The sequence below is a fragment of the Vombatus ursinus genome, unplaced genomic scaffold (genome assembly GCF_900497805.2).
Source record: "Vombatus ursinus unplaced genomic scaffold, bare-nosed wombat genome assembly UNPS02014798.1, whole genome shotgun sequence".
Taxonomy (NCBI): domain Eukaryota; kingdom Metazoa; phylum Chordata; class Mammalia; order Diprotodontia; family Vombatidae; genus Vombatus; species Vombatus ursinus.
The window spans coordinates 47,257,128-47,271,137 of record NW_020954576.1 but is presented as its reverse complement, the minus strand read 5'-3'; the positions used below and the strand labels follow the sequence as shown (position 1 = coordinate 47,271,137).

The window sequence follows — 14,010 nt, the reverse complement described above, 5'->3', positions numbered from 1 at the left end:
GTCTGTGACTCGGTTCTTATTGTCCGTTAGGCCGAGTGGGCATTAGGCTTAGCAGGGATGACGTCTCCGAGGCAGGTGAGACAATCCAGAGGGGCCGCGGTGCTCAGGTGTGCGGGACAGAGTCCTGCACCTGGGTTGGAGTCCTAATTCGGTGGTTGATGGAGCGGTCACTAGGGCCAAGTCCTGTGATCCTCTGCCTGTCCGTATTTCTCATGTGAATTATGAGTCTCCCTGAGTTAGAAGAGGGCCCGAAAGTGGCCGGGACCAGGTGACAGTGCCCAGGTCAGGGTCACAGTAAAAGTAGATTCAGGGGATCCTGACCTGGAGAGAGAGGAGGAATGAGGCGATCCGTCACGTCTGTGCTGTTAGTGGTTGTGAAACCCAGGATCTCTTTACTCTGGGAGGTGACTTGATTCCCCAACAGATAATTGTGATAACAGTTATATTATATACCTATATATAGGTAGATAATAATACTTTAGTTAACTAAAGGACTCGGATTCATTCAGGTTAGTTATTAACCATATGTGTACATTCATTCATTGATAGTGGTAAATTAAATTTTGTTTTTTCAGTTAAGAAAAATCCATTTTCTCTCTTTTCCCTTTCACCACCATTGCAAACAAAATCCTTATAATAAATATGCATAATCAAGCAAAACAAATCCCCATGTTGTCTATGTCCAAAAAACAGACGTCTCAGTTTTACACCCTATCACCTGTCCATCCGGAGATGGGCAGCATGTTCCATCGTGAGTCCTGTGGAGGCATGCTTGGTCCCGGCATTGATCAGAGTTCTGAAGTCTGAGTTGTTTGTTTTCATAGTGTTGTTGTTCTATGTAAATTGTTCTCCTGGTTCTACTGGCTTCACTCTGACTCAGGCCATACTAGTCTTCTTACTGAAACCATTCCTTTCATCCATTGACGCTGTTTTTACATAGGGTTTTCCATTTTTGCCCACAGTCACGTACTCAGCCAACGCTCATATGTAATAGTAGTAGTAGTAATAATAATAATAATAATAATAGCAGCTAATATTTATATAGTGCTTATTGTGTGCCATGCCCTGTGCTAAGTGCTTTACAATTATTATCTCATTCAGTCCTCACAATACCCTGGGAGGGAGATGTTATTATCATCCTCATTTTACCGATGAGGAAACTGAGGCAAACGGAAGTTAAGTGACTTGCCCAAGGTCATTCAGCTAGTAATTATCTAAAGCTGGGTTTGAACAGAAGTTTTCCTGACTCCAGGTCCAGCTCTTTACCCACTTCACCAACAGGCAAGAGGTAGTAAATGTCTTGAGGTTAGATTTGAACTCCCAGTGCTTAGCACACAGTAGGTACTTAATACATGTTGATTAATTGATTGACTCCAAGCCTAGCACTCTATCTGCTGTGCTACCTAGCTGCTCAGTGTCAGAGGCCAAAAACCAGACATCAGAATGAAAATAATTTTGATAAATTCTATAAAGGTTACCATTCTAAACAAAATGAATGAATGAATAAATCAGCTCAAAGTAAATTCCCTTGATGCTACTTGAATCCAAGATGAAGTTTCTGGTCCCTCAGACTGCTTCTGTTTCCTCTTCCTTCTTCCCTACTCCACATGTGGAAGAGTGTACCTGGCATAGCTTACGCTGCAGCCTTGTGGTAGCTACTGGCCTGCCTTTTGTGGACTTCCCTTCCCTCTCCGAGTCTGAAGGATTTTCTCTGAGAGAGTTAATGCACTTATCTATACTCATCTACCTGGTATCGTGAAGATACAAATGGATGATAAGTGCCTTGCCAAGATAAGGAGTAATATCTACAAATGATAATAAATAGTGATAAATAATAAATGATAATCATGAATAGTCATTGTCATAATAAGATATATGGGCCAGGTTCAAATGCTGCTTATGTATGAGTGGTCTTTAATGTATGTGTTAACATGTGTTGAGCTCAGCCCCGCTGGGTTTTTCTCTTAAGGATGTGGGCAGAGGTGGTGCTTGGGGTGGAAGGGGACTGAGCTGAGCTGTAGTTTGTAATTGACCTTCTTCTGGGCCTGACCTTTGGTGGTTGCCTTGCAGGTAATGAAGACATATCACATGTACAATGCTGACAGCATCAGTGCCCAGAGTAAACTGAAGGAGGCCGAAAAGCAGGAAGAGAAGCAGATTGGCAAATCAGTGAAGCAGGAAGACCGGCAAACACCTCGATCGCCAGACTCCACCGCCAATGTCCGCATTGAAGAGAAGCACGTCCGCAGGAGCTCAGTAAAGAAAATTGAGAAGATGAAGGAGAAGGTGTGTGGTCAGCAGGGCCCAGCAGGGGATCAAGGGGTTGGGGTGCCAGAAGGTGGCCATCAGCCATTTGTTTTCCCATTGGTGGATAATGACCAAACTGGACTCCTTGCTGTTGTGTGCTCCCCTCTGCCCCTCAGCTAAAGTATTCGTTATTTAGCTAGTAATTGTGGAGTCTTTTTCCTGGCCTTGCCCTGATCCTCTTCTGAGCCAGATCCACCACCACCATCTTTGTCACTGTTGAAGCAGTCTTGCAAATATTGACTGGCTCAGGTGAGGTACTTGGTGGGTGAATGGGGAATGTTAAAGCATGGGGTTTTCACTTGCTTTATTCTTCATCCACTAGAAGTGTTTTGAGTCTAATAAACTGGTATCCCTTTGATAAGCTGTCCAAAGATTAGCAAAGCCTTTCCCAGAGTCAGAAGGTAACCACTTTGTTGGGCTTTGATGTCTCCTCCCTGGCCTGCCACAGGGCAACAGGGACTGCTGTCACCCCTCTGACTCCTGCACATACAGCCAGATCTTCTAGCAATCAGATTGATATGCCCAAGGGGTCAGAACACCTGGAGCTTGACTGCTAGGAACATCAGGATGGTAGGGGGTGGAGAAGGACCTTGCTAATTCTTGCAAGGTGGGGGAATTATATTATCAGGTAGAGCCCAAAGGGGGCACGTGTCTGAGATGGGATCCTCATTAACCTTTCTGGAGTGATCTACATTATGCCCTTGAATTTTCATTAAGTAGAATTAGAACCCAATTTAAGGGAGTAGCGCATTGGGAGTAGCAGCTTAATTGTGCCTGCTTCCTGAATGTACTGTTCCTTTCATCTCTCAGAACACACACTCTCCTTTTTTTAAAATAAAATTTTTTTTAAAAGTCTGAACTTCTGTTCTCTTTCTCAGCGCCAAGCCAAGTACACAGAGAATAAGCTGAAGGCCATTAAAGCCCGGAATGAGTACTTGCTGGCTCTGGAGGCGACCAACGCATCTGTCTTCAAGTACTACATCCATGACCTCTCTGACCTCATTGATGTAAGTGTCCAAAGCTGGGGCTCCCCGAAGGTACCTCACTACCATTGGGCAAGACTCACTGGGGCCCCTTCTTTGCCCTTCTGTCCCTCGTAAAAGACAGCAACACATGGGATTAATGAGCAAGCTCTAGAAAGAAAATAATATTGTACCTTGTATTTGGATAGCATGCGCATTCATGCGTGCATGTGTGTGGTGGCACCTTTAAGGGGTACAAAGCATTCTACATATATTATTTCATCTGATCCTCACAACAACTCCACGAGGTCGGTTCTATTATTGTCCCCCTTTACATATGAGGAAACTGAGGCAAACAGAGGTTAAGTGACTTGCCCAGGATCATGCGGTTAGTAAGTCTCAGCATGGGTCAGACTCCCAAGTTGGATGTTGTATTTGCTGCACAGTTTCACTGCATTATCACGGTCAATCCCATCGTATTATTTGATCCTAACATAAAAAAAGAAAAGAGGCAGGCACCTGTTATCCCCATTTTGCAGAGAGGGGAAATTGATCCACAGTGAGGTCCATTGGCTTGCTTGAGCTCACACGGCAAAGTGAGGGACACAGTCCAGGTGTCTGGACCTCTGGTCCCGTGCCCTTCGTCAGGACATTAGGTCATGGCACAGGACAAAAGGATGTGTCACCACATGACTTGGCATGGGGCTGGGCAGGGCATGGGGTGTCCTATGAACATGGCAGACTTGATGGTTTTGGCTCCTTGTGTCGTGAGATGTTTTCTCACAACTTAGCTAGGCAGGAGAGAAAGAAAGCATATCCAGAAAGCAGAGCTTTGGAAAAGGAGGAACTCACTTATTACTGAGACAGGCTGAGCTCCAAATGCAGTCCTCATAAATGCAAAGTCCCTTACCTGGTCAGATCAGGTGCACAATGGAGAGAACGCCAGGCCTGGAGTCAGGAGGACCTGAGTTCAAATCCTGCCTCAGATACTTACCAGCTCTGTGACCCTGGGCAAGTCTGCCTCTATCTGCCTCAATTTCTTCATCTGTAAAATGAGGATAAGATGAGCACGTACCTCCCAGGGTTCCTGTGAAGATCAAATGTTTTGTAAAACTTGTAAAGCATTTAGCATGGTGTCCATCACATAGTAGGTGTCTAATAAATGTTTGTTCTCTTGCCTGGACAGGTCACTTTATTCATTTGGGCCTCGATTTTTTTTTTTTTTTTTAGATTTTTATCTGATTTCCACTTGAGCCTTTATTTTGAGAGTGAAAGGCAAACTAGGTGAGAAAAGAAAAACTGAGGCTTGGTGCTGGGTATGTGGGTGAAAAAGGCAATGATTCACAAGGAGAGAAGCAGAAAGAAAAGGAGTTGAGGGGGGGCGTCTGAGGGTAGCAGGGTCAGAGCAGTCCGGCCCGCCTTCCTTACCCCCACTCCTCCACCAGTCCCTTTAAAGGACTGGGTTTCATTCCCTGCTGGCAATGTGTGGAGTCCTTTGTGCTGTTCAGGCACCTCTTTGTCAGCTGATACCTATCTGAGCGCCATTCTTTCACCAAGGTTAAAACGAAAATCAAGATTCTTCCTCTACCCTCTGGGGAAGCGTGTGCTCAGTGTTAGGAGTGAGGAGTGTTCTCTGCATGAGGGTCAGAATCAATTCTCCTTCTCTCTGCTCTGACATTCCATTACCTAGGCAATACAAAGTCAAACCTGCCCAGCTGATAGCTTGTCCCATTGATTGGTGGGTTTTTGTCTCCTTTTGCCTCTAGGCACACTTCCCCACCAAATTCACAAAACTGGCATGTTGGTTCCTTAAGGCTGAGTACTGAGCAACTGCCGAGGAGCCCCCTCTGGGCCTCTCAAAGGCCTTGGCATCCACAGGCCTTCTCACTGCAGTGAGAAAACACATCTCAACACAGAAGAGATTTCAAAGGCCTTTCCAAGAGCAAACGATTTGGCATCTAATCCTCCTAATCATTTTTTTAAAAAGCATTTATTAAGTGCCTGATTGCACAGGAGGGTTGTTCTGGGTGATGTATGAGAGAATTTTATAAACCTAATATACGCTTCTTCAAAGTTCTCAATTCTAACAGTGCAGAGCATGTTGTATCAGTGATGCTTCCAGTGTGCCCCAGGTCAGGGGCACTTTATAGTAAGCAAGGGGTAAAGGATGCTCTGATTTCCCTGATTGCCTGTTTTTTCCAGTGGGTGAGAGCAGTCTGGTAAAGGTCTTAAGTGGGCCAGTAAAGTCTTAGTGACAAAGCTGAGACAAAGGTGTTTGAATACACTTCTCTTGGCTGTGTATTTATGGGGTGGGTGCCGATGGTTCCGGCATGAGAAAGTGGCTCTGAGGAGGCCAGAAATGCTGCCATCTTAATCCCAACTGCATGGGGAGTGGACTTTGGGACGTGGGACAAGTCACGTTTCTATCCATTGCCATCTGTGACATGCACACTCTCCTACCCACTTTTCCAGGGTGTTGGAGCTTTAAGGGAGTGTGAAGTAGTTATTTTTGTCAGTGCTATGTACATTGCCATGAGACTCCTTCCTCCCCTTCTTATAATACTGTGAAAGATTGAAACCCAGATTGTCAGAATCCACGTGAAGCATCTGACACAGTCAAGGAAATCCTTGATTTCAGGCCAAAAAGACATTCTGAGCTCCCTTAGCAGTGTCTGAAGGCTGTCACCTCACTGGAATGTCATTTCTTCTCCCCCGTGCTCCTGTGGCTCTCCTAAACTCAGCAGATGGATGAATGAAGAACAGGGCATTGTCCCCACATTAATAGCTTGAGTGTTACAAGTAGAACTTGAGAGACTGAGAGTTCTATGGGCCAGAGGCCAACCTAAGGCTGCGAATATGGATTCTTATATGCACAGGCTTCAGTTCATTTTAAAAGACAGTTGAACAAAACTCTGTAAGAAGTTCTTTTGGAGGAATTCTTTTTCTCTTTCCCATAAATTAAAAGCATGCATGATCAAACGCTCATCCCAACCCCCTCACCCCTTAACCCCTCCTGGAGGTTGTAAAAATCTTCCAGTTAACAAAGGGTTAATAAGCTGTCAAGTCACCCATGTGGATGAGCTATCATTAAATTCTTATGAAAAATTGATTTCCCCAGAGAGTGTTTCCATCAAACATTTATATAACCCAGAAAGGGCCAGGGGAGCCTGGCACTCTTATAACCAGAATCATTTGGGCAGTGAAATTCTCAGAAGCCACTGAAACCCTGTTTGCCCCTGGTATAAGGGAAAGATTTTGCTGTCTCTACTTGCCCAACCTCACCTAGGGATGGGGAATGAGATATTTTAACTATTTACCTAACCTTGCCAGAAATTGCTTTTTTCTCCAGGGTTCAGTTTTCAGCCCTTACCTCTAGGAGGCATATGGCAGGCTGGGCTTAGGAACCCTGTTTGCATACCTGTAAATGTGGAAAAGAAGGCTTCCTGTATAGAGAGAGCCTTGTTCTTTAGTAAAAGCAGACATGCATGTCGTCTTTCAAATAAGCACAGACAAGTATTATATCCCCAAGATTTGTTGTTGCTGAGGGTTTTGTTTATTTGTTTTTAGTGAGTAAACTGAATCGCATTTTATAAGAAAAACATATTTCATATACCAACCTGCATGAATTGTTACTCAGCCTATATCCTGTTTCTTAGTCAGTCCATGTTTATTTATAAGGGGAGGAGTCAGAGTTTCTCAAATTAATGCTAATTTTAGTCATAGTAAGTGCTGGGTTCGGAGGCTAAGAACAGTTTGAATTCCAGATCTACTGTTTTTTGAGGGGGAGGTTTGGAGGCAGTCCGGGTTAAGTGACTTGCCCGGGGTCACACAGCTACTAAGTGCCTGAGGCCAGATTTGAATTCCAGTCCTCCTGACTTCCAGGGCTGATGTTCTATCCACTGGACCACCTAACTGTCCCCGTCCTGCTCTACTTCTTATACCTATGGGACCTTAGGAAAATTGCCTAACTTTTCTGGGCCTCAGTTTGTTCATCTATAAAATGAGTATGAGGGGCTTGGGGGACTTGAAGTGGACCAGACTATCTCTGAATTCCTTCCCAGCTCTAAATTGTCTCATCCTAGTCATTAACTGTCTACTATGTGCAAGAAACCTTGGGATAATACAAAGAGGTCAAAGGCCATGGGTCCCTGGCTGTGAGGAACTTACATTCTTGGAGAAGATCCAGTCAAATGAAAATTAATGTTTTAAGACAAGGCCTTACAACATTTATATCATCTTTGGAGATTAGTGAAGTGTTTTTTCTTACAGTCACCCTGTATATAAAGATACTGTAAGTGTTATGATTATCACTACCTTATAGATGAGGAAACTGAGGCTCAAGTGACTTGGCTGTGGTAGCGCCTGGAGTTTTCTTCTGCTGTGCCATGCTCACCCTCAGGCTCTGACAAATTAGTGTTTCAAACAATAAGTTTGAATCATCGGTATCATTTACCTGGATTTTAGCAAAGGATCTGACAAAGTCTTTCATACTGTTCTTGTAGAAAAGATGGGGGACTGTGGGCTAGATGAAAGTCCGGTTAGGTCGATTCGCAAAGAGTAGCCATTAGATAGTTCAGTGTCAGCTTGGAAAGGCCTACAGTAGACTAGCCCAGGGAGGAATGCTTGGCCCTGTGCTGCTTGACATTTTTATTCACAATTTAGATAAAGAATGGTGTCCTAATCAAATTGGCAAGTAACACAAGGCTTAGATGAGAACATTAAACTCAATTTAAAAAGAGGAAATTTAGTAAGGATAAATGTGAAATCTTGTATTTGGAGTAAAAAAAAAATCAAGGTTGCAAATGCAAGATGGCAGAGGTATGTAGAAGCAGCAGTTCATCTGAAAAAGATCCAGGGCTTTCAGTGGACTGCAAGCTCAGTATGAGTCAGCAGTATGAGATCTAGCAGTCCAGAAAGCCAAAGAAGCGTCATGTTCGAGGAGTAAGAAGTTCATGGTTCCAGCATCCTTAGCCCTGGTCAGAACACATCTGGAATATTGAGTTCACTTTGGAGAACTACATTTGAGAAAGGACATTGATAAGTTAGGGAGCTTCCAGAAGAAGGCCACCAGGAAGGTGAAGGGCCTCAGGTTTATGCCATATGAAGATGTCTTGAAGGAAAGGAAGATGTTGAGCCTGAAGAAGACTTAGGTAGGGGATGTGAGCTCTATTCAAGCATCTGAGGACTGTCACCTGCAGTGGAGTTCAGTATGTAGTGCTTGGCTGAGACAACTAGGTGGTCTAGTGCATGGAATGCTAGACGTGGAATCAGAAAGACCCGAGTTCAAATTCTGCCTCAGATACTTACAATCCTCTCTCGGCCTTAGTCTCCTCATTTGTAAAATGAGGATAATGATAGCATCAATCTTATGGGGTTATTGTGAGGATGAAATGAATAGTGTTTTGCCCCCCCCCCCAAAGCACTATATACATAAATGCTTAGCTATCAGTCTCCAGGTCAAAACTAGGACAATTGGAAAAATTTGCTAAGAGGTTGATATAAGGTTGATGTCCACAGGGAAAAAATTCCTAACAATTCCAACTTGCCCATGGTAGAATCCATTCTCTGGGGAGGTAATAGGCTCCCTCCTACTAGAAGTTCTAGAGGCACAGACTAGCCATCCAGTTGATTAGGATGGAGAAGAGAGTCTCAGTAACAATGATAATGCTAACAATAATAACCATAGAATTTACGTAGCACTTGATGGTTTGCAGAATGATTTACCTGTTTTATATCATCAGATCCATTGGATCCTTGAGTCTTGTCCAAGTGTGGATTGGATTAGGTGGGCCATTGGGCCCCTTCCTACTCTGAGATGCATTGATTGCAGAGTGGTGAGAAGGTGACATTTATGTAATGCTTTAAGATTTGCAAAGTGCTATACAAATATCTTTTATTTGCTCCTCACAACATAGGTAAGATAGGTGTTGTTATTATCCCCATTTTACAAATGAGGAAACTGAGACTGAGGAGGTAAGTGATTTGTCTAGGATGCAACTAGTGTTTGAGGCAAGATTTAAACTCAGGTCTTCCTGACTCCAAGTCCAGCACTCTATCCACTGCACCGCCTAGCTGCCTTATTGTGAGACTTTAAATGCCAAGCTAAGGAATTTAGATTTTTATCCTGTAGGCCTTAGAAAGCTATTACAGACTTTTGAATAAGAGAGTAATATTTTTAGAAAGGCTGAAGTGGTAACAGTGCAGACTGAAGCATGGAATTAAAGGTAGAAAGACCAATTAATAAACTAATGGCATAGATGTAAGGGACTGTAGTAAGTTGATGGCAATAGTTGTCGATTACCATCAACACACACTTATCAGGCTTCTGTTACACCCACACCACCATGCTAAGTCTGGAAATACAAAGATAAAAACAACATACAGTCAAGCAAGGGGAAGAGGGTAAGACAAATACACAAATAACTCTTAAATCAAGTTAAGTGACACAGATATAGGAAATATAATAAGTACATAGGAAGAGCCCGAAAAGGATGTTATGAACAATTGAAAGGAAAGGCCTTGCAGAAAGCAAATAATTACTTACATTGCTATAGTGCTTAAAGGTGTTCTCTCAGTCCTATAAGGTAGATATAGGTAGTACAAAAAAAAAAGTGTTAGTGTCTCTCCCTGTATTTTACAAATGAGGGAACTGCAGTTCAGTGAGTTATAGTGACCTCCCCAAGGCCACACATGAACAAATGTCATACAGGAACGCAGCTCTGTATTTCCAGATTCCAAACCAGTGTGGTTTCCATGTCTTTATAGCACATGTGGAAATGTCAGGGGAGACCATCCGAGGTCTGGAGGGCAGCATGTACAAAGAAAGGCACAGTGGTGGGAAAAAGCAAGCAAAGGTCAGGGAATAATGAGTGGTCCAGTTTAAATGACAAGGAGTGGACATAAAGGAGGGGAGTTGTATGCAACAGATTTAGAAAGGTAGGCTTGAGTCAGGTTATGAGAGGCCTTGAATGCCAAGCTAAAGAGTTTGCATTTTATTCAGCAAGTAATGGGGAGCCATTGAAAGTTCTTGAGCAGTGACATGGTCAGGCCTGTGCTTTCAGAAGATTTAGACAACAGTGGGAACAATGAGTTGGAGAGGGAGAGTCCTCTTACGTGGTCATGAAGATTGCAATTACAAAGGCAGTAGTGATGGTGGTAGTAGAAAGGAGGGGGCAGAGGTAGAAAGGCTAGCATCTGGCAGTTGATCGGATGGAGGGAGGAGAGGTCAGAAGGGAGAGAGGGTGGTGCCAGAGATGCCCCAGAGGGATGAGAAGCATAGCAAATGTTTGTGGACAGATCGCTTCCACTTCTTCTGCTACCTCTCCTCCTGCCCTAAGAAAAGACCTCATTTGCCCCACACTGTGGGGGACCCATTTGCTGGCAGGTCATTAGACCCCTGGCTCCACAATGACCTTGTAAGGCCGGATCCTCCCTGACCCAGAGGAGGACGGGCTTCAAGCCCTGCCGGCAGTGGCGCTGCCAGCCTAGGGAGGAGAGCCTGCCGGCACGTACCGCTTAGCAATCAGCCTGCTTTTGTCTGCCTTCCGTTTGTTCTCCTCTCCCAATTGAATTTAATGTCCTTTAATTCTCTGCCTCTAGTTAAGCTCTCAACTGCTGTTCCTGTGCAGCAGCTTTGCACCTGCCAGGGCTCATTGGCACCATCCCAGGGCCCGGCACACTCTCCAATAATAGCTCACATTTATCTTCCTCCTGACGAGTTGCAACGTGTGTTCTGCGCATTATCTCATCTGAACCTCGCTGCAGCCTTTGAGGTAGGCAGTGCATGTAGCCCCATTTTACAGGCAGGGAAACTGAGGTTCGGACAAGTGATGAGGTTTGCCTAGGGTCCTGTACCCAGTAAGTGGTCCTCTGCCTCTTTCCATCACACCACACTGCCCCATTGGAGAGGGGTTTGTCATACACCTAGAAGGAGAGCCGCTGTGCCACGTACTCTTTCATCCCAAATGGAGGCAGTTCAGAGTGATGTGGAGTAGAAGACGTGGAGGAAGAGAAGAGTTAATGAAATGTCAATTTATGCAACAGATTGGCAATCAAGCAGATGTTCTCACAGGAGCCTTGAAAATACATTTCTAGAGGGTTCTGTCTTTGATGCTGGTCCCAAGAGCTGGGTAGGCTGCTGTTCCTGTCAGTCAGTAAACATTTCAAAGCACCTACTATGTGCCGGGTACTATTTTAAGCACTCAGGATACAAGAAAGGCTAAAGCCCAGTCTCTGCCCTCACAGAGCTCACAGTCTAATGGGGGACACAACAAGCATGCAAACATGGATAAACAAGCTACAGAAATGGAAAATATTTCCCAAGGGGTAGTCACTGGAGTTAACATGGAATTGGTAAAGGCTTCCTGTGGCAGGTGGGATTTTACTTGGAACTTGAAGGAAGCCAGGGAAGCCGGTGTAGAGATGAGGAAGAAGAGCATTCCAGGCATGGGGGGCAAGCTAGAGGAATGCCCAGAGCCAAGAAATAGCCAGGAGGCTGGTATCTATCACTGGATCGAAGAGTGGGGGTGAGGCGCAGGGGAGATGCAAAATGTAAAAAGGACTAGAGAGGTTGGTGAGGAGAGGAGGGAGGTTATGAAAGACCAAACAGGGGATTCTGTATTGATCCTGGAGGAGATAGGGAGCCACTGGAGTTTGAGTAGGGGAGTGGCATGGTGAGACTGAATCTTTAGGAAGAATCACTTCTTGGCTGAATGGAGGATGGACCGGAGGAAGGAGAGATGTGTGGCAGGCAGGCAGCCCACCAACAGGCTATTGCGTGGTGCAGGTGGGAGGTGATGGGGGCCTACACGAGGCAGGTGGCAGTATAGGAAAGAAGAACGGGGTGAATTCAAGATTTTGCAAAGGTGAAGTCAGTCTTGGCAATAGATTGAGTAGAGGGGCAAGAGATAGGGAAGAGTTGAGGATGACACCTAGGTTGTTGTGAGCCTGGAAGACTGGAATGATGGCTTTGCCTTCAACACTAACTGAAAAGTTTGAAAGAGGGGAGAGTTGGGGGGGGGCTACTAGTGAGTTCCATTTTGGACGTGTTGAGTTTAAGATGAAAGACTGGAGGTCAGCAGAAACGTTAAGGCTGGATAGGTACATTTGAATCATCAGCGTAGAGATAATTATTGTATCCATGGGAGCTGGTAAGGTCACCAAATGAAGTAGTATAGAGGGAGAAGAGACCCAGTGTATGACTGAAGCTCTTGGACCTAGGCATCCTGGGCCCAAACAGGATTCCTGAAGCCTTCTCTGACCACCACCCCCTTTCCACCCCTCAAGCTGGAAGTGAGTTCATCCTTTTCCCATCTCATCACTTTTGACTGATAACAAATAAGGGCATTGGTGTCATTTATAACTATAATTTGCAAAGCACTTTATATGCGTTATCTCTTGTGAGTCTTACACTAGCCTTATGTAGTAGTTGGTGTGAGTAAGAGGGAAATGAGGCAGCTCCAAGGGCACGAAGGGAAGCTGGGCATGGAAAGTGTCCGTGGCACCTGAGGGGAGAGGAGAAATAAAGCACAGTAGAGGACAGAGAGCCAGTACTCCATGCAGCCGTAGGACACTTGCCTTGGGCTGACCCGGTCTGCCGGCCCAGGGTTGGAAGTCCTCTACCTCCTAGCCAAGCTTGTCTCCTTGTTGCTCCCCAGTCCTGGGCACCCCCCACCTTTACTTTTGTATATGCCCCATGCCTGGAATGTATCCTCATCTCCAAGTCTTGGGATCCCACAACTCTCTCGGTTCAAGGCTCAGATCGACGTCACCACCAAGAGGCTCTTTCTGATTTTCTCAATTGTTCTCATCAACCTCCCCAGATTTACTTTATATTCACTTAGTAGAGATGATCTGTATTTTTGTCATTTCCCCTAGTAGAATATAAGCTTCTTGAAGGCAGAGGCCATGTCTTATTTGTCGTTGTAGCCTCCCCCAATATGCTTAGCATAACACATTTGCACATAGTTACAATTACACTCACCATATTTTCTGAACCAAAAGTTGGGACATGTGCTCTAATAAAGACGTTCCTTTTGCAAAGTCTCATTAAAAGTACACTGACTGTCCCAGAAAATCTAGGCTGTGTGGTGGCCATATGCATAGCGGGCTCTTAATAAATGTTTAAATGGATGCAAAAGTAAGTGTTTCTAGAGTCATCAAATGTTGGAGCTGGAAGGGATTTTGGAGCTCATCTAACCCCCATCCCCACTTTGCAGATGGAAAGACCTAAAAAACGTCAGTCATTTGCTCAAGTTCACAGAGCTCATTAGGGTCAAAGCCAGTACTCAAGACTCAAAAGCCGTTGTTTCTTCTACCTCTACACCACCCTTCTTCCCTTGTACATGATGCTTTTAATTTTTGGCGTGAATATTTGTCTTTGGAACTAGTGTTAACTCTAACTGTCAACTCCTTGAGGTTTGGAACTAAGTTTTTCTAAGCCACGTACCCCTTCATCACCTCACTCAGGACATGATAGTGCAGATGGTGCCTTGGGAGTCAGGAGGTGAGAGAGTTCATCATATATAGTCTGTGTCTAACAGATGGTGTGTCATATGGTTGACCTTATAAACACCATTGCTGTGCCTGGCACTATAATGCACAAATGCTGGAGGAACCTGCTGAGGCCCACTCTTCAATGTTGAGTTTTAGTGGCACAACAGAAGTAAATTTAAAGGCCCAGGCCCCAAGAGGCCTCCTAAGGCATCTCCATTCTGCATTCCTTGTCCCAGCCAAGGAAAGA

General features: G+C 44.8%; 1 protein-coding gene across 7 annotated transcripts in view; it reads left to right on the top strand.

The window, feature by feature from the left end:
- The window catches only part of SRGAP2 (SLIT-ROBO Rho GTPase activating protein 2), a 254,903-nt gene that overhangs the window by 171,605 nt on the left and 69,288 nt on the right, over positions 1 to 14,010 (top strand). For all 7 annotated transcript variants that reach the window (XM_027871069.1, XM_027871068.1, XM_027871070.1 and 4 more), the window contains exons 5-6: positions 2,071 to 2,286; positions 3,186 to 3,314. In XM_027871069.1, coding sequence (XP_027726870.1) covers positions 2,071 to 2,286; positions 3,186 to 3,314 — 345 coding nt within the window. The remainder of the gene's footprint in view (positions 1 to 2,070; positions 2,287 to 3,185; positions 3,315 to 14,010) is intronic.